General features: G+C 45.6%; 1 protein-coding gene across 1 annotated transcript; it reads left to right on the top strand.

The window, feature by feature from the left end:
- The first annotated feature begins 727 nt into the window (after positions 1 to 727).
- Positions 728 to 25348, top strand: SRD5A2 (steroid 5 alpha-reductase 2). The gene is made up of 5 exons (XM_004616070.2): positions 728 to 1008; positions 15377 to 15540; positions 20299 to 20400; positions 22323 to 22473; positions 25216 to 25348. Exons 1-5 carry the CDS (start codon positions 728 to 730, stop codon positions 25280 to 25282), a joined length of 765 nt encoding a protein of 254 aa, XP_004616127.1. The 3' UTR covers positions 25283 to 25348.
- The last annotated feature ends 841 nt before the right edge of the window (positions 25349 to 26189 follow it).

Here is a 26189-nt window from a genome sequence, read left to right as displayed (position 1 = left end):
GGTAAGAGGAGCAAGAGTGGGACACACACACACACACACATGCACACACACAGAGACACACACATACACATGTACATACACAGACACACACAGACACATACACACTGGGTCTGTGTCCATAAAGAACCCGTCCTCTCCGACTCTCAGGCTGCCTCAGACTCACTCTACACCTTGGCTGTCTGGTGTGGGGTGCCCTCCCTGAGCCACTCGGGCAGGTGAGTAGGGGTATAATGCGGTGCCAAGGAGTGCCCAGGAAATGTGGAATGGGATGAAAAATGACCGACCCTAAACCGTGCCCCCCTCCCCCGGTTTTTCTCCCAGTACTATTGATTGATTGATTTCCTAATCGATTTTTCAAGGTGTCAAAGGGTGTCCGTTCCTCCCTCCCCCCGTTTTTCTCCCAGTACGATTTCCTAATTGATTTCTCAAGGTATCAAAGGGTGTCGAGGGGAGCGCAGTGGCTGACGCTGAAGTGGGCAGGTGGTGCACTGACGTGGATGCGTCTGGGGGTTCGTAGAAGTGATCTCCTCTCCCCAAACACGTTGTGGCCCCTAAGGACAACCTTGGCCCCCTCCGTCTGGCCGAGCCTTGGGGGGGAGGCAGCGTGGAGGGGCGGGAGCCTGAGCCAAAGGGGGCGGACTCAGTTGGCTTCTGGCGCTCCATAAAGGGGCCGCGGGGGCTGTGCTCTCTCCTGCAGAGCCACGGGTGGCAGCGCATCCCCGGCACCATGCCCGACGGCTGCCAGCAGAGTCCGGTGCTGGCGGGCAGCGCCACGCTGGCCATCCTGGGGGCCCTGGTCCTGTACCAGCGGACGCCCAACAGCTACGGCAAGCACACGACGAGCTCGGCGTCGGCGGCCCCGCTGCTGCCCGCGCGCGCCGCCTGGTTCCTGCAGGAGCTGCCCTCCTTCGCCGTGCCCGCGGGCATGCTGGCCCGGCAGCCCCGCGCTCTCTTCGGGCCGCCGGCCACGCTGCTGCTGGGACTCTTCTGCGCGCATTACTTCCACAGGTAGCGTCGGCCGGGCGTCCCGGGCACCCCTCCGCGCCGCGCGCCCCCGCGGGCCCCCAGCTCCCTGGCTCCCGGAACGCCCCCACGAGCTGGCTGCAGACCCTCGCCCGGGCAGCGCGCGCCCAGAGGTTTTATTTTTATTTTATTTTATTTTTTATTTCTTTCTTTGCGCTCGCCTGAGCCGAGCTGGGAAGTCGGGCTACGCAGGGCAGGGCCACGGGTCCCCCCCCCCCCCCCGCTCTTTCAATGCAGACGGGAGGCCCGGGAGGAGGGGGGTGCGGGTTGCTGTGGGCTCCCCCCCCGCCCCGAGGGTGCGAAAGTCAGTCCCCCCGCAGGAGGGAAAGTGGGCGCTGGCCAGCGCGGGGCCCGCTCGGGCAGATCGGGGACTTGCTGATGGGACCCCTGGAGCCTGGACTAGAGCCCCCCGCCCGCCCGCACCGAGGCTCCGCGCGCAAAGGTCGGTGTTCCCCACGGGAAAGGCGACTGGCGACTGCGACCCCGTTAGATGAGAGCCCTAAGGGGCTCCAGCTGCAAGACCCCGCGAGCTCAGGAAAGCGGTGCCGCTTGATGGGAGCAGGAAAGACAGGGGGTTCGGCAGTGACTCCTTAATAAGAACTCCTTAATAAGAACGGACGCCTTATTCCTGCCCCCACCCCTACAGGCCCCCCCAAACCAAACCAAACCAAACCAACAAATTCCCCGGGAAAGAAGGAAAGGACCAGCGCGCGGTGACTCGGCCGCCCCTGCTCAGGTGTGCCCGCCCGCTGGGGAAGGGCAGCAGCAGCCCACCAGGGAAGTGTGACTTCGAGAGATTGGGGCAGAGCCCGGCCGCGTCTCATCCCGCGGGCGACTCTTCCACCGTATTAAGCCGGCAGGCACCTCCTGCCAGCAGAGAACAGTTTGTCCGCAGAGAAGAGTTGCCAGACCAAATAGAGTTGCTTTGGAGTGAAGAATTTCTAGAGATAAAACATGAAAGAAATTCAGATTGGAAAGGAGCTGTAAAGAAAAATACCTGGGGGAAGGGGTGGTGGCAAAAAGGCACAAACCTGGTTCACTGGGCACACTATTTTCCGCCCACCTTCTCCTAAGTTCGTCCAAACCTTGGTCTTGTTTCCTTGTTGAGATTTTCTGGGGGCGGGGAGGGGGGGACGGTAGGGGAGACAGTACAGCAGGAAGGGCACTTGCCTTGCACGTAAGGAAGCTTGTTCGGATCCCCGACATCCCATATGGCCCCCCAAGCACCACCAGGAGGGATCCCTGACCACTGAGCCAGGAGTAAGCCCTGAGCACCGCAGGGTATGACCAAAAAAAAAAAAAAAAGCCATTTACAAGAAGATTTGATTTCACAAATGAGTGCTCTTTTCTGCAAACATTTATAACAAACCCGGGAAGAGAAACCTCACAACCACTAATTTTCTTCCAGATTTGGGTTTCGTTTGTACAGAAAGTTGCGGGGTGCACGAGAGAATGGATCAGCTTTTGATCTCAGGATGTTTGGAACAGACTCAACAGAATGAGACTCTAATCTTTTCATCTTCAAGTTAACTACTGTCTGTGGGTACCACAGTCCTTTTATGAGGTCATTTTGTGCGGGTGATTTGTGTTTTCTGACAGTCCTATTACAAAAAATTTAGACTTGTTTTTAAAACCAAGAGGCACTCTGCACAATTATGATAGTACTTTCACAAACCGAGGAGATAATTACCTATAAAGGGACTTTGGCCACACTGTCCACCTTGTCTTCTCCAATGGAAAATGTACAATTTCAGGAAAGGGTTTGGGGTTTGTTTCTGAATGAGAGAAAGTGTCTACTGAGATCACTTAAGAGGCAGGAAGATCAGAGACCCACCCTCCTCTCAGATGCACTCTGAGACACTCTTTGCTGATGCTTGTGCTGCCTCCCATAGGTGGACACGTTTCATGTCCACCTTGCAGGTGGGTGGGAAAATGGAGAAAGAAAAGGTTTAAAAGACCTGCTTAAGGTCACACTGTCCCGTGGGGAACCAGACTTCAAATGCTAGGAGATTAAACCTGCATCTCAAGTGCTTAGCTATTGCCATCAAGTTGATTTTTTTTAAACATGTTTTTGCTTTTTTAAAAAATGAGATGATTAATGATTCCTGTAATGATTACTTTTATTTATTTAGTTTTTGCTTTTCTTTGGGTCACACCTGGTGATGCACAGGGATTACTCTTGGCTCTGCACTCCAGAATTACTCCTGGCGGTGCTCGGGGGACCATAAGGGATGTTGGAAATCGAACCCGGGTGAGCTGCGTGCAAGGCAAATGCCCTACCCACTGTGCTATCGCTCTAGTCCAATGATTCCTTTTAAATAAATGAATCCTTACTAAAAGGAAAAGAGAAAACACAAGTAGTTGAAAATTTCAATTAATTTTAGCACTTAGGTTTGTTCTGGAGCATTCCTATCAAGACTTATTTTTCTTAGTAGGAATTTACATTTGTTACATTTGTTTTTTCCTTTTGCTTATCTATATTTTATAAGTATTATTCCACATTGTCATTTTGCTAAAAATTTTTGTAAATATCATCTAACTTCTTACTTCATCCCATGCACAAGCAATAGTTTGCCTTGTGGGGAGTAAAGAAAATTGTGACATACAGTTTTTCATCTAAACTATTTCTAGAAGATAAGGCTATTTTCTTAGACAAGAGGCAGTACCTCCCAGGGGCAGTACAGAGGCAGTGAGTATTCTTTTTACAGTATTAAGGTTTTGGAGTAATTTGGGTGAAATGAGGGTACATTAAAGAAATAGCATAAGTTTGTCTTGATTTCCCCCTGTTCTATAGATCTATAACATGAAGACTAAGAAGCAGGTACAAAGGCATAGACTTTAGAGAAAGACTAGTTTAAGTGTGACTCAAATTCTTGAAAATGATCTCTTGGGGACTGCTCAGAATAGCAATATGTCCTATGAATAGAAAACCCTTTGTACTTCCCAACATATACAAAAGTGACTTACTAACAAGTTTCACAAGGATAAAAATTGTTGTTTCATTGCTCAGGACTGTGCCCCCCAATATAGAGAAATATGCTGTTCATAGCTGGTACACACTGAAATTAGTCAAATGCATGAATGAACACTAATTATGACATAGGCGGTTAGGACTGTGGGAGTAGCTCAACTTTGCATGGCCATTTCAATTGGATCATTATGCTGACTTCAGAATCAATTGTTGTAGATCTTGGGACAGAGTAGCCACATAAAAATGATTGCTATTTGTATATGATGCCTAATCCTGTTGTCACAGTTTTTGTAGTCAGAGTTCTTCTTGTCTCATTCACTTTGATGATAGCTCAGGAATGACCTTTTGCCCACTCTCCCTGATTGCTCTTCATTTTGCCAAGAAGATTTGGTGTTCTGTGCAGTGCTCATCACACTATCTGTGCTAGAGGCACCGATGTCTTTAAAGAATTGAATATTCATGGTAGATCATTACAAAGCTGTTCACGATTGAGTTTCAGTCTCCAACACTCATCTCTCCACCAGTGTACATTTCCCACCATCAATATCCCCCTTTTTCTTCCCACCATCCCCCATCACCCCTACCCCCACGCTCTCCCCAGTCTGCCTCTGTGGCTGGCCCTTTTCTGTTTTCTCTCTCCTTTTGTGCATTATGATGTGCAATACAGGTACTAAAAGTCATCATGTTTATTCTTGGTTTGTTCAGTATTTTTATGGAGAAGATCAGACTGGAGTAGCTTTTTTCAACTGGGTGGCAGCTTTGGGGTGTGGACGTGACTGTTGACGCTTCTGGAAATACAGGGAGAAGGAGGGAGGTAGCCCATCCTGATCCCAAGAAAGCCAGAGATTTCAGTCACAAAACTCGTGCACCTGCATTTTCAGTAGATTAGATCTCGGTGAGGTTCATCACAAGAAGGTGGAGTCTAGCCGGGGGCATGGAGATGATTTTGCATTGTGGAAGCAAGTGGCTGCTGAGGTCTGTGCTTGGCAGGCATCAGGCTGACCTGCCCTCCTCCGATTTACTGCAGTCTGTTCAGCCTTGCCTGGGTCTGAGATTAACTACAGCTTTTGATATCTTTCGAGATTTATTTATGGGTCTCTGAAGCAGGGCAAGTAGAAGAGCTTATATGGTTGCGCTGGGGTTGGTTTGTGGGGCCAGAGCTTCCAGGAGGAAGTGGGAGAGGTAGCTGAGGAAGCCTGAAGATTTCAGTCACAAAGCCTGCATATCTGGATTTCCAACAGGTTAATATCTTGGCGAGGTCCATCCTGAGATGCAGGCTCATGTATGCATCTCCGAAGCAGGTGAGATACATGAGCTCGAAGAGCTGAGCTGGAGGTGGGCGTGGCTCTCACATGGCTCTCACGTGGCTCTCACCTAACTTTTGGCCATAAAGTTTCTCAGGAAACTTAGTCCTGAGTTCCTGGGGTTCAACCAGAGGCACAGCTGCAATTTTTGGGTATCAGGAAACCTGAAGGCTCCATCAGCTGCTGAGCAAAGTCTTGACTGTGACCTTGGCACTTGGATGAGAAAGGAAATCTCAGAAAAAGCTGGCTGCATTGTAAAATGTGGATGAGCCATGTTCTCTTCCACACAGATCCAGAAACAAAGATCAATGCATGTACTAGCATCTGTTTGACTTCAGAGACATCTTTTCCAGGGAATATTTGACTAAAGGAACCGGATTTCCTAGTGAGCCGTGTGCAAAGATGGGTTCTGGAAGTTGTCAATTCATTTTATTGACCAGTTTATTCCAAGGCAGCTTGAATTTTTCCATATCCTCAAGACTCAGGGTGGCATACTTTCTTCTCAGAAGGTTTTTCTGAGTTCCTTCCTGGTAAATCCAGGCATGATGCCATGATGCCATCTCTAGAACTTTCCATAGCAGCCATCATTGCCTCACACGATGGATCGAACAATTATCTGGTTTTAGGATTCATCCTTACTTGATCCTCAATTTACATAAACAAAACACCAGAAATTTGAGTAAATTAGGGGCAAAGAGAGAAGCAGAACTCCAGTCTCCCATTACTTCGTGTTGACGCTCTTCATGCTCCCACGAGGTACGAATGCCTCAAATAATTAAAAGCAATCAAATAGCCTAAAAAAACCCTGTTCTTAAGCTGAGATTATAAAGATGATTAATACCCTCTGTTGAAAACAATGTAACCAAATATCTTCTCTTACAGACTGAGAAGAAAGGCTAGCCCAATAAATCTCATTTTTGTGGACATTTAGCCAGGCATTCAGCACATTTATGAGGCATAATTGGAATCAATTAAGATAAACTAAAGCATTATTTAGATGGGGGGGGGTTAAAAAACTTTTTCTGTAAAAAGCTTGAGCAACTTCTTTAGGCTTTGCTGTCACATAGGCTTTGCTACAGCTACTCAGCTCTGCTGATGTAGCATAGAAGTGGCCACAGATAAAGGTACACAGATGAAAACGGTTATGGCCTAATAAAAGTTATTGATAAAACTAGTCAGGGAACTGCCTTTGGGGTCATACTTTGTCAGCCTCTTCTTAAGAAATGTACATGTGCTTAGTTAGTTTTACACGACTGGACTCCGAGCCAGGCTGTTTTTCACTCTGGGCACCCCAGAGGGGGGTGGGTGAGAATCCTCCCCGCCCCAGGGGACCCAGCCCTGGCAGCCGACCTCCACTACCCAACCACTGCCACGCTCCAGGCCGCTTTCCTGAAACATTATAAGACACTTCCTACCCATTTTCCATAATTACCACACCATATTTGATGGAGTTCAGAAAAATCATAGAGAGTAACATATATATATATATGTATATTATATATATATATATCTTGGAGAGCCCGCAAGCTACTGAGAGTATCCTGCCTGCACCGCAGAGCCTGGCAAGCTACCCATGGCATATTCAATATTCCAAAAACAGTAATGATAGGTCTCATTCCCCTGACCCTGAAAGAACCTTCAATCATTGGAAAACACGAGTAAGGTGGGGCTGGAGTGATAGCACAGTGGGTAGGGCATTTGCCTTGCACGAGGCCGACCCGACCCAGGTTTGATTCCCAGAATCCCATATGGTCCTCTGAGCACTGCCAGGGGTAATTCCTGAGTGCAGAGCCAGGAGTAACCCCTGAGCATCATCAGTGTGACCCAAAAAGCAAAACACAAAAAGAGTAAGAAGAGGCTGCTAAAATCTCAGGACTGGGAGGAATAGAGACATTACTGGTGCCTGCTTGAGTAATTCAGCAGGTGAACAATGGGATGACAGTGATACAGTGATAGTTTTACTGTTAGTGACCTGATAATTATACAATGAAATTTTATTATGGAGTAATCAGTGGTCATATGCCAGAAAATTTACTCTACCTTTAAGTAGAAATTTGGTGGTAAATATTTTCTGAGAGTTTCTGTGTTCTAAGGTTTTTTTTTTTTTTTACCTGAACCATTGTAAGAAATAGGAGTCCTGGAAATTATTCTCAAGATCAGATGACATTATAAGGACATATGGAAGCTATAGAATGATGCTTGCCAAATCTAAACAAATTTTGTAGGTATTGACTTCTATTCAATTGAAGAAAAAACAACTTTTTTCTTGTTTTATGTCTAACTTACAGTCAATTACAAAGAACTAAGAAGATAAGGAAATAATGATTTAAGTTGGCGAGGTATCATGCGTGCAGTTTTCCTTTTTTTTTTAAGGTTTATTTTATTTTATTTTTAATTTTATTGAATCACCATGAGATAGTTACAAGCTTTCATGTTTGGGTTACAATCACACAATAATCAAACACCCATCCCTCCACCAGTGTACATTCCCCACCACCAATATCCCGGGTATAGCCCCCCATCCCACCCTCCCCCTGCCTCCATGGCAGACAATATTCCCCATACTCTCTCTCTCCTTTGGGGCATTATGGCTTGCAACACAGACACTGAGAGGTCATCATGTTTGGTCCATTATTTACTTTCGGCACATGCACGCAGTTTTCATCATGAGGAAGGAGCAGAGCGAGACCTCCTGATTTTTCTTTTCTTTTTTTGGGGGGGTGGATGGGAAGTGGACTATCCCAGCAGTACTCATGTCTCACTGCTGATTCTGTGCTCAAAAACAATTTCTGGCAGTGGAGGACCATGTGTTGTGTCAGGGATTGAACTTGGGATCAGCTGCATGCAAGGCAGGCACTGTACTTATAGTACCATCTCTCCAGCCTTTATACTTTACCAGAATCCCACTTGCTCATAACTCTGCCAGCTTACGTTGGCGACATAAAAGATGTACCATACCAGGTGTTTGCTCTCCAGACAAAAGGCAGGAGAGAACTGTCAGTGTGTGCTTATTACTTTTTTAGTGTCACAATAATGTGGCAAATGATGCCAATATTAGACTCTGAATAGGCGGAACAGTACAAACAGGGCCATAGGAACCTAAGGAGGCCACAGTGATGCCACTAACCCTGTTAGAGGTTCTGATGTCTGTTTGGGTATGCTGGACTGAGAGAAGTTAATGGGTATGTTTGAGGGAGTCCAATAAATGTCACAACTCTTCCCCACCCAAGTTCTATGAAAGGGCATTCACCAAACAGGAGTGAAAGCTAAGGTGGTTTTGGTGACTAGGTAGAATTTAAAAGTCACATATTGATTTCTTCTAGAGCCTCCTATTTGGTTCTGGGACCTGGAGTACTTTCCATTCTGCTTTTTGATTTCTTGCCATGTATGGCCATGGGGACATTAAAGTCTCAAGTCAAGCTGTTGAATATGTCTCTGTGCTCAGCACAGGATCCCTTAACACGACCCAGCTCGCAGTAGGACCTCTAAAATTTTAAACCCTCTGAACTCGAGCCAAAAATGCAATTTACCTTACATTGGGTTGTGGAAGGGGAGAAAGGGAAAAGGGAAGGCAATAAACATTGAGGTCCTGGTGCTCTAGTAATTAGATGATGTGTTTTACATCGGCTCTCTTGTTTGTTATTGGGACAATAATTTATATTGTTTCCCAAGTGTCTGCACCTTATAAGATTTAGTTATTTCTGGGGATGAATGAAGTGATGATGGGTAAGCACCTTTGCTTGTCTGCAAAGGATAATCTCTTCCTCGATATGTTAGTGGGAATATGGTGGTCAATCAGGAAATGGGTCTGGTTAGTGAGTGCTGACTTAAAATGCTCTCTACTCCATATACTCCATCTCCTAGTACCTCACTCTTCTAAATTCCAAATATCTTTTAATTTTATCCCTTAGTATCTGAACCTACTCTTCAACTGTAAAATCAGACCAAGGAGATTTTGAAGATTCTTTCATTTTATTTGTTCCATGTTGTCAAGGTTGACTTAAAAGTTATCATGAAAAAAAGAGGTGACTTTCTATGGCATTTTTTTATCTGACCATGAAATATCCCCCAAATTCTTTTCTGTGTTTATCCTCTGTTCCTTGCTTCTTTATGCCTCTATCTGTCCCCCTAAAACAGCAATAATGGTGTTCAGTGTAACAGTGATGCTCTTTGTTGGTCAAAAGTTAGATATATAATAAAAATTAAAATTCAGTATGTTTTGTAAATAGTGGTGCATAAATGAAAAAAATCTAGTGTATTTGGCTCTTTACTTTCTTACCGAGTTTCAAAATTCTTTATGTAGTTTGGATATAAATCCTTTACCAGGTATACGCTTTGCATATATTTTCCTGTAGTTGATGTGGCTTGTCTATTTCATTTTATTAACAGTGCCTTTTGAGAAGCAGACATTTTGGATGAAGTCTATGTTTCCTGTTTTTGTATCTTTGGTGTCATATTGAAGAAACCTTTGCCTAACTGAAGATTGCAAGAGTTTTATGTATCTTTGTGAAATATTCCTAATTTCAGGTTTTATGTTTATGATCTATTTTGCATAGGTTTTTATAAGATTAGGAGTCATACCATGAACCAAATAATTTTTAATGTTATTTGTAAGCCAGTATAAATTGTTGAAAAATATTTTTATTTCTATGATGAATTGTCCTGTACTTCTCATATGAGCAGATATTTGACTAGAGAAAACATGAATGGTAAATAAGGCCATGAAAAGGTGCTCGACATCATTGGTTATTAGGAAAACACAAGTTAAACCACAGTGGGATATTAATTCACTTCCACTAAAATTGCTAAAGTGAAAAACGCTGACTATACCAAGTGTTGTAATACATGTAGGGAACTAGAACTCTTATGCATTGTTGATGGAAATGTGAAATGGCAATCACATTAGAAATATTTTGGTAGCCCTTTAAAAAGTTAAACACTAACCCAAATCCATTATATAACTGAGTCATTCTATTGCCAGTGATTTTTCCTAGAAAAGTAAAGGTACATTCAAAAAATTATTTATTTATCTTTCTATTGAATCACCGTGAGCTACAGTTACAAAACTTTCATGTTTGAGTTTCAGTCATGCAATGATCTTCCACCACCAATGTCCATAGAATCCCCCCTCCCACTTTTCCACCTGCCTCTTACTCTCAGACAATTGGCCTCTCTCTCTCTCTCTCTCTCTCTCTCTCCTTATGGGTATTATGGTTTGCAATACAGATTACAGTTGATGAGATGCCATCATGTTTGGTACTTTATCTACTTTCAGCACACATCTCCCATCCTCCAACCATTATTGACTTGGTGATCCTTTCTCTATCCCTGCTGCATTCTCCCCCAACTCAGAAGGCAGGCTTCCAACTGCAGGGCAGTCTTCCTGGCCCTTGTTTCTACTTGGGTGTTAGCCTCATATTACGATATTTTACATTCCATAAATGAGTGCAGTCATTCTATGTCTGTCCCTTTATTTCTGACTCATTTCACCTAGCTTGATACTCTCCATGGCCATCTACTTATAAGTAAGTTTCACGACTTCATCTTTCCTAATTGTTGCATAGTTTTCCATTGGTAAAATCACGTAATTATAAAAGATTTTAAAATTTATAACAAGACAGTCACTATAATTTCTTTTTACTAGTTAACATGTATGCTTTCCCTCACCCCCAGTTAACTCTTAATATGTTTCTGTTTTTTGAATTTGATATGTTTCTTTAAGGTAGCATATAATTAAGCCTTAGTTTTTGCTCAACTCTGGAAATTTGTTTTTCATTTGTGAGTGGTAGCTAATGTGTATAGCTAATGAAATTATTTATACAGTGTGGTTAAAATCTATTCTACAAGCATTTGTTTCTATTTGTCTCTTGTTATTTGTTTCCGTTTTCTCTTAATCTTCCACCTTTAGGATTGGGTACTGGGTTTATTGTTTTTTGTCTTTTGGGGTCACACAAGGTGATGCTCGGGAGTTAGTCCTGGCTCTGCACTCAGGAATTACTCCTGGTCGTGCTTGGGGAACCATATGGGATGCCAGAGATTGAACCTGAGTTGGCAGCGTGCAAGGCAAATGCATGCCTTACCCACTGTACTATCGTTCCATCCCCAGTTGGGTGCTGCTTTTGTTGTTCCCAAGTTTCAGATCCCCAATTGCAGAGAGTCCCAGTTCCACACACGATAATGCAAAAGCGAAGGGACTTTATTACTAGCCCGAGCCTGAGCTAGGGTTCAAGTCATCCATCGTAGTGGATGGTTGAGAGTGGATGGAGTCTTGACAAGGACCTCAACTCCAAATCACAAGCACTTTATATAGGGTTTAGGGTTAAGAAGCAATTCATATGCTGGTCATATTTTAGCACTGGCCCTATTACAATGGTGGCCAGCAATTAGACAGTGATTAGCAACAATTTCTAAGGAGGGTACAGTGACCCTTCATGACCAGCCAGACCCAACTGCCCAATTCCTTATCTTGGCAAATTACTCAACTGGGAGTTTACCAAAGACTGCGAGTCCTGCTCCAGGGAAACAGAAACTGAGGCCTAGCTGAGACTTGATGTTGGCTGCAGCTTGTCATGCCATCTGTTTCGCCCTCACACTTTATTCCATGTTATGTGTTTATTGGCTAATTTACTATAAGTTTTTCTTTTTTATTTGGCCCCTCATCCCCACTCCCTATTTTTTTCTTTTGCTTGTTTGAAGGTTTATGGAACCTATCTTTTATTTATCACTATCTGTCTTCAAGTAAGTATATAGTAAATGTATGGTATGAGAATATGAAATAATGTTTTATTTTCTCTACTCTTGATTTTTAATTAAATTAAAAAAATTGAATCTCCATGAAATGTACAGTTACAAAGTTGCTCATGATTGAGTTTCAGTCATTGGATGCTCCGCTTCCCCTGGAAGCCCACCCATTGGAAGCCCGTCACTTCACCAGTCTACAGTTCCCCCCACCAATGTTCCCACTTTCCCTCCCACCACCACCAGACTGCCCAGACTGCCTCTATGACAGGCACTTTTCTTCTCACTCTTTCTCTTTCTCTCTCTCCCTAGCCCCTCCCCGACCTCTCTCCTTCTAGGCATAATGGTTTGCAGCACAGGTACTGACAGGTTATATGTATATCCCTCTACCTACTCTCAGCACTCAACTTTTGTCCAGAGCGGACATTTCCAACTATCACTGTCATAGTGATATATTTCTCTATCCTAAATGCGCCCCTCTACTTGTGGCAAGCTTCCAACAATGGACCAGTCCTCTTAGCCCTTGCTTCTAATGTCTTGGTATATTGATATCATATTTTCAAAATATCCTACAAATGAGTGCAATCACTCCATGTCTATCCCTCTTCTTCTGACTTATTTAACTCAGCATGATATTCTCCAGGTCCATCCATTTATAAGCAAATTTCATGACTTTGTTTTTCCTGGTGGCTGAATATATTCCATTGTGTAGATGTACCATAGTTTCTTTATCCACTCGTCTGTTCTTTGTCACTCAGATTGTTTCTTAATATTGGGTTTAATATATACACATATGTATAATTTTAGGCACCACAATTTACAGTGTTAATGATAGGGTTTTATGAAAAAAAAAATTTCAACCCCACACCGTCCACCAGACGTTTGTCTCCACTGTTTGTCTCAGTGTCCCTCCGTTCCACACCATCCCTTCCTTCTGAGGATCAGTTTTAACAACATTGTTTCACGTATACTACAAAAAACTTCAAGAGCTTGCTATTGTTTTTAATATAAATCAGCTTTTCCCAAAGTGGGTGATTTTATTCCAAAAAAGTTAGACCCTCCCCTCCTATCGAAGTGGGGACAGTGTCTGTTGTTCACTTATAGGCCCCCAGATGGCACCCCAACGAGGAGGTAGCAGGGATGAAGGTGTCTCTATGGGTCTAGGGAAACATCGAACTTGTTTGTCAGGAGAATGGTCGACCTGACTCTCTGTTCCTTTCCTGGACAGAATCCTGGCAGAGGATTTCAGTGCCTCTTGGAGTCTGAGAGTGTAGTGGCTGGTGAGGCAAGGTGGGGGCCTTTTGCTTTTCTGGTGGGGATGCAGTAGGGAAGTTATTTTCAATGTATTTTTATCTTGCAAGTTTCCTTCTTTTCCTGGCAGTGTGGCTAGGGGGAGTACGTTTGTCTTGGAGCTTTTGGTCTTTGCTTGTGGACCCTGAGTGCTTGCTAGTTCCTTGTCCTCTGCATCCCAGAGAGATGAGGACAACGGAACCCAGAGAAGTTACTGCCTTTTCCTTCAAGTCCAATGTCTCTAGCCTAGACCAGACTGAGGTTTTTGGGAGCATAGGGCATCATGGATTTATCTTGGGATGTATCAAGGCTGAAATCCTTTAAACTAGATGTTGAGTAGGAAGTTGGCTGTCTGAGTCTGAAGCCAATGTTTCCAGATATCTGTCTGAAGACAAAAAATTGGAAGTTGTTATTCTATAGATGATATTTGAAGATTGGCCGTCATCACAGAGATAAAGGCTCTAAATAAAGAGGAAAAGACATATGGGGCACACCAATATTTAGAGGTCAAGAGGATGAAAAGAAAGCAGCAAAGGAAATTGATAAATTAGTCAAGAAGGAGAAAAGAAATAAGGGAAATTTATATGCTAGAGACAAGTTAGAGAAAGTAATCCCGAAAAGTGGACTGATTGGCCTATCAAATAAAAATAGTACTAAAGTTTTCTCTTAGATTTGGAAATGTGGAAGTCTTTGGTGACGTGGCCAAAATAAGTTTATATAGTCGGGTAGGAGGAAAGATGGGAGTAGAAGGCATAGAGATGATGACAAATATATATTATTCTTGGAGAAATTTTACAACAAAGGAAAATAGAAAACTGGGATAGCAAATGGAAGGGAGATGAAGTAGAGGAAGGATTTATTACTGTACATAATTAGAAAATATATACCTGGAAACCTTGTATTTAGAGATAGAATTTAAATTTATTTTGATTGACAATGAACTATGAAATTTCATATAGTGAAAAGTCATCATTAGGCTTGATCATCTTAGCGATAGTTTTATATTTGAAGAAGGCTTAGTTAAATATGAATGTTCCATAAAAACTATCATTTGAAAGGTGGCTTCTTTGGTTTAATGTGGATTTGCAATTTCAGTTAACACTTTCCAATAAAACTCCCCCACAAATGAATATTTGCTTAGCAGTGAGAGGGAACTTTACAGTAGAATTTTAGTCTCTGAATCAAAACAATACTAAAGAGTGAAAATTTACAATAGAAGGCAAGGAAACTGAGCATCCTGACCAATGTGGAGTGTGCGATAGGAAGATTACTACTATGGATTTTAATGGAAGAAAAGAGTAGGACTCTGGGACCAAATAATTATGCTATTTTATTGCACAAATTTAGGGACCATTGTCTGTCCCTCTTCTTCTGACTTATTTTACTCAGCATGATATTTCCTAAATCGTCCCATTGTTCATTGATTTTCTCAAGCGGGCACCAATAATGTTACCATTGTGAGACTCCTTGTTACTGTTTCTGGCAGTACAAATCGAATACACCACGGGCAGCTTGCCATGCTCTGCCGTGTGGGAGGGATACTCTTGGTAGCTTGCCGGGCTCTCCGAGAGGGACGGAGGAATTGAACTGGTCAGCCGCGTGCAAGGCAAACACACTACCAGCTGTGCTATCATTCCAGTCCTATATATATATATGTATATATATACATATATATACATATATATGTACATATATACCATTGTCCCTAAATTTGTGCAATAAAATAACATTGTTTGGACAATGGTCCCTAAATTTAAGAATACTTTTTTCTTTTTGGGGGGCTTTTTTTGTCACACCCGGTGATGCACGGGGATTACTCCTGGCTCTGCGGTCAGAAATTACTCCTGGCAGTGCTCGGGGGACTATATGGGATGCTGGGAACTGAACCCAGGTCGGCCGCATGCAAGGCAAATGTCTTACCCACTGTACTATGGCTCCATTCCCTAATAATACTTTTAATGGGACTGTCTGAAAATTTTCCTTTTTTTTTTTTTTTTTTTATTGTTGTTGTTAACAATTCATCCTGACCTTTTTCTCTCTGCTATTCCAGGACATTCATTTACTCTTTGCTCACTAGAGGGAGACCTTATCCAGTTCTGTACACTTTCAATGGCTTTATTTTCTGCATGGGAAACGGACTTCTCCAAGGCTACTATCTGATGCACTGTGTTGACTACCCAGACGAGTGGTACACAGACATCCGCTTCAGCCTGGGTAAGTCCATCCCACTCCCTCCCTTCTCCTCAGGATACCCTTCTCGGCATCTAGGTGTCCCTTCCTCTGCCACTCAATTGAATGAATTCCCAACCATTGCCATCTCTTCTCCCACTGCTACCCTGTCCCCTTGTCCCTCCTACACCTTCATGGAATGCAACCCTCCCTCAGCCTGGGACTATAAAATCACACTTCCTCAGAAGGACTTGTCCTTACCATTGGTCTGAAATAGCCAAGAATACTGGGCTGGAGGGCTGGAGCGATAGCACAGTGGTAGGGCGTTCGCCTTTCATGTGGCCGACCGGTGTTCGATTCCTCTACCCGGCAAGCTACCGAGAGTATTGCGCCCGCAAGGCAGAGCCTGGCAAGCTACCCGTGGAGTATTGGATATGCCCAAAACAGTAACAATAAATTTCACAATGAGAGACGTTACTGGTGTCCGCTCTAGCAAATCGATGAGCAACGGGATGGCAGTGACATCCCAGTGACTGGGCCGGAGTGATAGTACAGTGAGTAAGTTGCTTGCCTTACATTTGGCCAACCTGGCTTTGACCCCAAGCATCCCATGTGATCCTGAGAGTACTGCCAGGAGTGATTCCTGAGTGCAGAGTCAGAGTAGCCCCTGAGCATTGCCGGGTGTGACCCCAAACAAACAAAAATAGCCCAAATGCCTATGATTGAATTTCTCCATTGGCTGTGGAAGGAATTCAAGTGCAGAAAGGTCGGATTGTGTTTCATTTGGGCTGAAACAAATAATCCAAGGGCTGATATTAAGCTTTCCTCTTTCTTTCAAACATCACACTCCCCATTAACTTACTATTCAGCCTCAAGCTCCCCAGCAGACCCTCCCTGGGCTTCCTTCTTCCCCACTGCATGGCCCTCAGCCACAGCCATGCCTCCCTCGATGTCACAGTGATGGTCACAGTGACTACTGGCCTGGGCTCCTCGCTATCAGTAGCCCCTTCTCACCCTGTAGTCAGCACAGACATTTGAGAACACAGACCACCACAGTCTTGTCATGTGAAGGATGACGTGTGCATTCTGGATCATAACAAACAAAACATACAGACTGCACAGGACCTTGATATGTTCATGTGACAGCAGTCCCCGAGCATGTGACAGATGGCAGCACATCGTGTGCAACACAGATGCTATTTTAGGTAAAAGTCAGGTAGAAGGAAAGTGTGTGTATAATCAGAAAAGGAGATACTGGATTGATTTCTTAAAATGTGCAGAAAGTTCCCTGTGGACTGGCAGTAAAGAAACTGAAGAAAGATCTTTGCCGGCTCACAGCTCATGCCACACACACACAGACACATGCACACAGACACATGCACACACACGTGTGTGCACACACATGCATACACGCGTGTGTGGGCACACACACACACACTCATGCACCACACACATGCGCACACAGATATCTAATGCCACCAAGCAGAAGTAAACACTAGAAAAGAACATACAAGGGACAACTTGATCTTTTCACAGAGTTAGTACATTAGAATGGGAGGTAGAGTTGAAGTAAGATGGCACCTTTATTTATTTATTTTATTATTTTATTTTTTTTTTTTGCTTTTTGGGTCACAACCGGCGATGCTCAGGGGTTATTCCTGGCTCTGCACTCAGGAATCACCCCTGGCAGTGCTCGGGGGACCATATGGGATGCTGGGAATCGAACCCGGGTCGGCTGCATGCAAGGCAAACACCCTATTGCTCCAGCCCCCAAGATGGCACCTTTAAGGGTGCATGCATGGAGTGGATGCCAGCTGCACCTTCTGCCCCCACAGCCCATCGGCAGGGGACACCTGAGCAGCTGAAATAGGGGCTGGAAATAGGAAAAGATGGTGCAATGCTGGGAATGTTGGTGGAGAGGAGAGGTCTTGGTCTTTTTTCCGCCAGTGTTTAGGCCCTTGCATCGCTTATGTGCTTCTTTTACAATAAGAAGAAAAGGATCCCATTTTCCAATTATTCAGTGTCACCCTGCCCATACTTCTCTATTGCACATAGCAATCCACCCTGTGGGGCCAGAGTGGTCGTACAGGAGCTCAGGGGCATCTGACCCACCCGGAAGCCCTGATTGCCACCTCAGGCCTTTGCACTGAACCGCTGGCCCAGTTGACTGAGACTGTGGGAAGGACTCTGTGGGCGTCCTGAGAAACATTTGGAGAGACATTTATTTGGGTGCCGGGAGGGGGGTGTTCAAGGCAGAGTTCATAGGCCCTTGAGTGTCCCCCACCCCTCCTTGCAGAGCCAGTCCAGGACTGAGATAGCGATGGTGGTGGGGACAGACCCATGAGTGTCTGGCCTGTGGGTCAGCCTGGTGGCCTTGGGGCTGTGGGGCTGGGAAAATGGGCTGGGAGGCTGCGGGCCGGGTGGAGGCACTGGGGTAGCTGGGGCGGCAGCAGGACCCTCTGGGGGCCCCATCTATGCTCATGGTCCCTCTTGAGTCTTCCTGAATCTGGAGCTTTGGTGCAGAGCCCAGGAAAAATCTTTGCTCAAGAAGAGCCTGGTGACCCTTCCTCCCCCGCTCTCTTTGAACCCAAGGCCTCAGCCAGCAGGGACAGTCAGTCCCCACCTGGGGTTCAGGGGCCTTGTCAGGAGTACCCCATGATGCCACCTCCACCACTGACTTTCAGAGAAAGCCCCAACACACACACACACACACACACATACACACACACACACACACACACTCACACACACACCCCCCAAACTCCTCACTGAAGTCCCTAATACTGGATATTTTTTTTCCGTGTTGCCATCCTCATCCCTTGACTTCTTCCTCTTATCAGAACTTAGTGGCACCAGCCTCCCCTCCCGCACCCCACCCTTCTTAGAGAAGAGGAAGTTATCCTGATGTCAAGGCCTCCTTACCTTCAAATCCCTCTACTTGATAGCTCTCCCTCAGACCTATGCACCCTCTCGATTCCTATCACAGGACAAATGTCAGATGTTCACCACAGCTTTCCCCAACAAACTAGTCTGAGGTAGCGGCACCTCCCACCCTCTGGAGTCCAGTTCCTCTGTGGATCGTTGTTCCACTTGGACTTTTCTGGATCCAAGTGATCATCTGTGTTTTTAGAAACTTTGCTTCTTTCATTCATTTCTGAGTTCGGCACTAAAATGTAAGCCCCATGGGGGTGGCCCTGGACTGGGCCTCACTACTGCCCCGCTGGTGCCTAGGACAGGCTGAGTACAGAGCATGCCCGCAGTAAACGTTTGTTGATTGGAGTCTGATACTGTCTTTGTGCGATGAGCGCTGTTAGAATCGAAGTCTTAGAGATGAAGGAATGGAGGTTGAGAAAGGTGAGGTGACTCATGCCAGGCACACTGACCTCCAGTCTCCATCCTGTCAGCTTTTTTACCTGCTATACACACAGTGTCCCTTCCCTGCACAGATATCCCTCTACTGAGCTTCCAACTAGACAAGATTGCCAACCACTATTCCATTAGGAGTGAGCAAGGTGGTAGCAAGCAGCATCTCAGAACTCCATGCTTTTTGCCTCATGTTTTGATGAGGGCAAAGACACATGGTTGAGAGGTGAGGTGGAGTATCCTTATGGGACAGTACCCTTGGGCTGTGGTAACGCCCCTGGGGAGGCAGGATGCTGCTTACTGATTTGGTTTCTCCCTTCAGACCAGGGCCTGTTCTGTGTCAGTGAGAGGGAGGAGGCTTGGGCGAACTGGGAGGGACAGAAACCAGTTCCCCGAGGACCAAATTCTCCTGTCTTCTCCCGGCACCCTCACAAGAAAGACGTACCAGTAAGGCGTGGGCCCTGCAGGCAGTCATGAAAAACCAATCACCACTTTACTAAGAATGTCAATTTACTGAGTAACAGGGATGTTCGAGGGATGGTGGACAGCTTCGTGTCCCTTTAGTTGTTGGTCAGTGCCACTCTGATCCAGGTGCTTCCTCTTCCTGCTTTTTTCTTCTTTGCGAGCTTGCCTCTAGTTACTGGGAGTCACTTCATGGTTGTGAGGCAGTAGTAGCTCAAGGCATTATATCTTTGATGAAAAAGAGGAAGAGGGGGCATTGTTGCCTGTCCCTTCAGAAAAGAAAAGAGATTGCACAAACATACCTGGAGGACTTCCCTGTACATTCTTGTGGTAGAACTGAATTACCTGGCCACCTTTCAGCTTGAAAGGAGAAGGGAAAGAGGGTTGGAATTGTGGCTGGCCATTGAGTTTGTCAACCACAGTTTGAGTATTTGTGAATGAGTCAGAAGTTTGCCCGCCACCCATCCATCCACCCATCCATCCATCCATCCATCCATCCATCCATCCATCCATCCACCCATCCACCCATCCATCCATCCATCCATCCACCCATCCACCCACCCACCCGTCCATCCACCCATCCACCCACCCATCCATCCATCCACCCATCCATCCATCCACCCATCCATCCACCCATCCATCCATCCACTTATTTACTTAACTACTGGACAGTAATGTCTCACCCCCTCCTCCTCCCCACTCACTCATCTTCAACCTCCATCACTGACTCATGTACTTTTAGCCTTTCGGTCAATGAAACAGCACAGCCCCTCCACCCAAACTTGGCATCATATCTAATTGTCTGCCTCCACTGCTACTTTAATGCCATCACTCATTACCATTCCTAAGAAGTTAAATGCCCTTCACTTCATTTTTAGAAAAAAAAAAAACCAACAACTTACCTTGCTTACCTTGAGAGAAAAGCACTAACATTAGATACATGTTTTAATTCTTCCCTCTTTCCTCTTCTTTTCCAAGGTATCTTCTTATTTTTTTTGGGAATGGGAATCAATATTCATAGTGACCTTATACTGCGGCAGCTCAGGAAGCCTGGAGAAACCACCTATCAGATTCCGAAAGGTAATCTCTCTCCTTCCTGAAGGTCCTGCTCTTCCTTGGGATCCAATCTTGTGAATCACATTGAATGACACAAGAAAGTAGACAGTGGGATCCAAATCTCCCAACTTTCCCTTGACCTCTCCTCCACATCCCATCCCAGTTTCAACTCATTTTTCTCCTCTTTAATCACAATCCAGAGACTTAGGAGAGGTGTACAAGTACTCTTAGAAATGTGCAAGATCTAAACTCCTAAAGCAAAAGCAGTGTGAGGTTTGGGGTGGACATAGGCTGGCACCTAGTTTGGGGAAGTGAGATAATCACAGGCTCAATCAAAAATTAGGATGGAGATCATACAAACATAAGTACATTTTTTTTTTGCTTTTTGGGTCACACCTGGGGATGCACAGGGGTTACTCCTGGCTCTGCACTCAGGAATTACTCCCAGCAGTGCTCAGGGGACCATATGGGATGCTGGGAATCGAACCCAGGTGGGCAAATGCCCTACCGACTGTGCTATCGCTCCAGCCTCTAAGTACATTTTTAAGAGATAAAAACACAGCAAATATGAAATCTATTGGTTCATGAGAAACCAGAATGTGGGGTTGACAAATAAAAGCAGGTAGGAGTGAGTCTGTCCAAGTAGTCCTTCAATATTTTTTTATTGACTGCTTGCTTAAGCTCTCCTCCTCTTCAAGTAAATAGAAGCCATGTAAATGACACACAAAGTTCTTTCATAATGATTTGGTGTTAATGAAGATTAATATTCATTGACTAAGAAAATGATAAAAGGTACTATGAATTCTAGAATACAGCAAATGTTACTAACATCCTAGCATTAGCTACATCAAAGAGGAAAAAAATGCATCGTAAATAGAATGACATCTTGTTACTTCCAGAGATAATTCATAGGCCTTTTGCAATAAATAGGTCAATGGCTTCTCTCTGTGTCTGGGGAACCACCAATCTTGAACCACTAAAGCAATGCCATTTTCAAGAAATATAATGTTAAAGGAATTTTATTTTTTGTCTCTACTAGAAACTAGACAAAGGAGAGTGAAGAAACCTCTCAAAAGCTAGGCCAACAAAGCTAGTTTCCAACCATTGAGAGTTGTTACAATGATCTAAAGACAAAAGCAATTCTTATATAACTATGAAAAGAAAAATGACTTTGGGTGAAACTTTCTCAATTTCATGTAGGGCCCAGAATTTTCAGTATATCTCTATTTTATTATTGCTAGAAAGAGATTTACCTTGATATGATTCGGATATATATATATATATATATATATATATATATAATTTCAGAAGCATGTGTTTGGTTGGCTAAACCTTGAAAATCAACAGCTTGACCCCTGAGCCTCCTGCAGGGTATAGACTCTGGATTCTTTTCCTGAGTTTAAATATGAGCTGAGGGGACCGCGTTGCAGAGGTCGGGGGCAAATGTTAAAGGGGGATCGGATTTGCTTTCCCGTCGGCTGAGGTTTGTGTTGTCACAGCAGACAGCAGTGCGTTATTTCTCTTTGCGGGAAGAGGGAATGAGTTTCCCAGAAGTGTTGGGTCCTGGGAAGAGGGGGTTGATGAGAGCCACTTTGAAAGAATGAAGTGTTAGCGCTGTGTCCACCCTGTCCTGTCCGGAGTGAGGGATGGGGCTGGAGCCCGATGCACTTGGATGCCCCTGCTCTGTCTTCCGGCGCGTTCACAGCAACACAGGCTGCCGTGGCTCTGTTTCCCCTGTGACTCTGTTTCCCCGGTGGCTCTTTCCCGCTGTGGTTCTGTTTCCCCGGGTCCCCAAGACCATGCCTCCAACGGCCCTGGCTGCTCAGGTCCAGATCCGCGTTCCCTGGAGCTGCCCTTTCCCGTGCTGGGATTCAGCGGAGGGCGGGTTTGGCTGTCCCGGGGATCCCTCCGGAGAGGACTGACTTTCTGATTTTTTGGCCCTGCAGGCGGCTTGTTTACGTACGTTTCCGGAGCCAATTTCCTCGGTGAGATTGTGGAATGGATCGGCTTCGCCCTGGCCACCTGGTCCCTCCCAGCACTCGCCTTCGCATTTTTCTCGCTCTGTTTCCTCGGGTTGCGAGCTTTTCACCACCATAGGTAAACACCGGTCAAGGTGGACTGTCATTGCCCCATTGCTGCTCCAAACAGGCTTTTAGCACTGAGGGTTGGAGTTAGAACTCCAAGACTGATGTCGGTGGGTCCCACGGGTGACTTAGGTGAAGCGGGGAGGAGAAAGACGGTCACTTTCTCCCCAGCCGCCTCTACCACTCGGGACCCAGAGTTACTGGGTTCTTGTCTCGCTCTCGGAAAAGAATTTCAGGAGTAGACAAGCAGTGAAGTAACAGATTTTATTTAGAGGTTTCTGAGGGAAGGAGGAAGGGATGAGTGGGAGAGAGAATAGTGAAAATAACGCGCTCAAGGGAGAACGCGGGCTTCTCCAAGGGTGGAGGAAGCCCCTACACATAACCGAGCTTTAGACACAAAAGTATGAAAACATGAAAGTACACATCTCAAGAGGGGAGATGCGGGCGACACATGTGCTCGGCCACGGGGGCGCAAGCAGCACATGGGCTCAGGCAGCATATGCCCGCGCTTCCTTAGTTTAAGGTGTCTTTTATAGGGTTTCTTCAACCTGCCCCCCTCCCCCACATGGGGTTTCTTTCCAGGTTGGTTGCTAAGGTTACCAGGGAGGTTGGGAGTGGTGATGGCCTTCTTTGGGGAACCTCCTGGGGAGGGGTCCATTATCCTCAGGGTCCGCTGATGGGGTTTCCTCCGGGTCTTTTGTTTTCTTCAATCTGCAAGTCTTAAGAGTCTCCTGCCCAGAGACTCTGTTAAATCTCAATTTTCATTGCCAAGGGCCTTTCCCTATCTACCCGCCTACATCGAGACCTCTCCTTTTGTCAAATAAGGTTGATACAGTCATCCAGATGGGCAAATTCTAAGTTCCTGGGCTTACACTGGAGTTGGAATTTAGCCAGACAATGGAAAATAGCTGCAATCCCCTGCCCTCTCCACCCCCCACTCTCCAAACAAAAATAAACTCATGTAGGTGGAGGTGCCCCAGATGACATAGGGAGCCCCTTGCTACTTTCTTGAAGAAGACTTCCCCACCAGAAGCACCTGTGTCTATCAGAGTTAATGGGCCCAGGCTTTGTGCCTCTCAGCAGGGCACCAGGCGATGATTGCTGGCTGACTGAGTTGTCTGGGGGAATAAAGGAGTAGGAGAATGGCCTTCATTCTGTGCCTCAGTTAGCCCCTGCCTCCTTTCCCAGTGTGTCCACTGGCTGGGATCCGGGGCCGTTGCTATCGGAAGCTTCCCTGTCAAAGCTGAGGGACAGTCAGGATACTCAGCCACTAGGGACAGTGCTAGCCCTGGCCCCGGGAGGCTGCTCTGTTTCGCTACCATCTCCAATTCTGGATGTCCAGGCGATCAGGGCGCCCTAGGATCCTAGGAGGTTCTGAATCTGTGTAACACCAGGGCTGATTTGGGTTTTCTCCACTTCTCCCAGCCCCACACTCGGAGCTGACTTCCTAGGAAAGTGGGATTAGCAACTGCTAGTGGGGGCAGTTTCAGAATTTCCCTTCACAGGTGCTGCCTGGAACTGCAGAGAATCTTTCCTGTTGGTCTAGCTGAAGCTTTCCTGTCCTTAACCTCCCCTATGTTCCTCTGGAATGGGTTTGTGGTACTAAGGGGCCAACAAGAGTACCCTCGAGGGGAGGAGTAACAGTGTAAACTGCATCACACTCTAAGCTTTGGGACTGGAAGAGGTGAACGGCTGTGATTGAATTTTGGAGTCAGTTGTAAATGTGGAATTTCCAATTCCTCCATTCTGGTAAATAAGAAAACCTTCGATGGACACAATCTCGGGTGACCAGTAATCGGGGTGCCCTGTGGCTCCCGGCCACTCCACCTGGCTGTCTACCTTTCCAGTCAGCCTGCCCCTCCCTCCTTCTAAGAAGCGGGGTGTTTCGGGCCTGACCCCACCTTTGTAAGTCGCACCTACAATGATCCCATTTCCATATTCTTCATCCTGGGGATCCCGACTCAGCAGGTATTTTTGGAGGAACACAAATCCACCTAAAATACAAAGTGACATTTCCAGGCCTCCTGAAGGAATAGTTTTCTTCTTCTTTTTTTTTAATTAGTGAGTCACAGTGAGGGCACAGTTACAGATTCACATATTTTCGTGCTTGTTTTTCCCTCATGCAATGTTCGGGAGCCCATCCCTCCACCAGTGTCCATTCTCTACCACCAATGAACCCAGTATCCCTCCCACCCCCCAATCCCATGCCCCCCACCCCACCCCGCCTCTGTGGCAGGGCATCCCAATTTGTTCCCTCTCTCTCTCTAAAGGGATAGTTTTCTGAGAGAATCCCCAGTTCTCTAGAGTAACCTGGCCCATGTCTTTCAATATGATGGATTTCATGATTGAAACCATCTAGTGCTTTTTGTTGATTACATTTTCAAATTGTCGATTCTGTCACATCACACTTAAAGATTCACAAACCGACCATTTTACCCATTGGAATTACCCATGGTCAATTTTATCCGTTACATTTTTTAAAAATATGCAACAAATGACTGTTTTGTCCATGCAGTAGCACTAGTTGAGTTTGTAACAGGGTGCAGCTGCCATGTTCTTGGGGTTGCCTTTCATTTCCTATTTCTAGAAGCTTCTTCATTTACAAGAGCTGGCATGGAGGGGAACTGGGGGTGGATGGGGCGGGCAAGCCTGAGCTCCTCTGGTGACCTGGTTTCAAGCAAAACCTGGTTTTATGGCTTGATCGTCTTTCTTTTCATAATAGCCATACTCAAATGGATTCCTTTCCTGTCTGCAGGTTCTATCTCAGGATGTTCAAGGACTACCCCAAATCTCGAAAAGCCCTCATTCCATTCATCTTTTAAGAAGCTCAAATCAAAGACCAACAGAGCTGGCACCACCACCAAGCTGCTGAACCTACAACTCCCAAGGCTCCCTCACATGCAGACGGACACACTACAGGCTGGTTTCTGGGATCTCTGACAGCCTGAAGAAGCTGATGGTTCCCTCTGTGTCTACAGCGCCTGCCACCAGACACTCGCTACCCTCATTTCTGCCCGAGCCTCTGCAGAGCTCCACTGCACACAGAGGAGTTGGCCCCGAGCTCCCCTTCCTAAACAGTGCAAAACATATCTCTCTGCATTTTAATTTTTTTCCACAGGGGCAATTCTTCTTTCAATATTTAATCCAGTCAATTCGTGAAAGATAACTCTGTAGTTAAGAAAGGTTTTTTTTGTGTGTGTGTTTTGGTGGTGTAGGGTGAGAATACTCACCAGCTTTGTAGAAGAGCTGCATTTTACAGCTATGCAAACAAGCAGAGATTTAAATTCAGAAGTCCTTGCATGCCAGAGCAAACACACTCTCAAGTGAAGATGGTGATTATGGAAGATGAAGGTGTGGATAGGCTGCCCTCCCGATGGCGGAACTGCAGGCCAGCTCTGGACCCACATCCAATCTGTGTGCTTGGAAGAGGCTTCCTGCCTCTTCCTGTTGATTCTCTTGGTTCTGGGCAGGCAGGTGGGTGCTTGATGGAAACCCAGGTTTTAATAACTTCAAACTGGAAGGACATGATTCTGGAGAGCCACAGAGTGAGCAAATCTTACACGATAGACTCTTGCACATGGTTGCCTTCTTGGAAGTGGTGGAAATACAGACACTGACAAGACAGTATTGTAGCACTGTAGCACTGTCATCCCATTGTTCTTCGATTCGCTCGAGCGGGCACCAGTAACGTCCCCATTGTGAGACTTGCTGTTACTGTTTTTGGCATAT

This window comes from Sorex araneus, chromosome X (assembly GCF_027595985.1).
Source record: "Sorex araneus isolate mSorAra2 chromosome X, mSorAra2.pri, whole genome shotgun sequence".
Lineage (NCBI taxonomy): Eukaryota > Metazoa > Chordata > Mammalia > Eulipotyphla > Soricidae > Sorex > Sorex araneus.
This window is presented reverse-complemented; position numbering and strand designations above follow the sequence as displayed.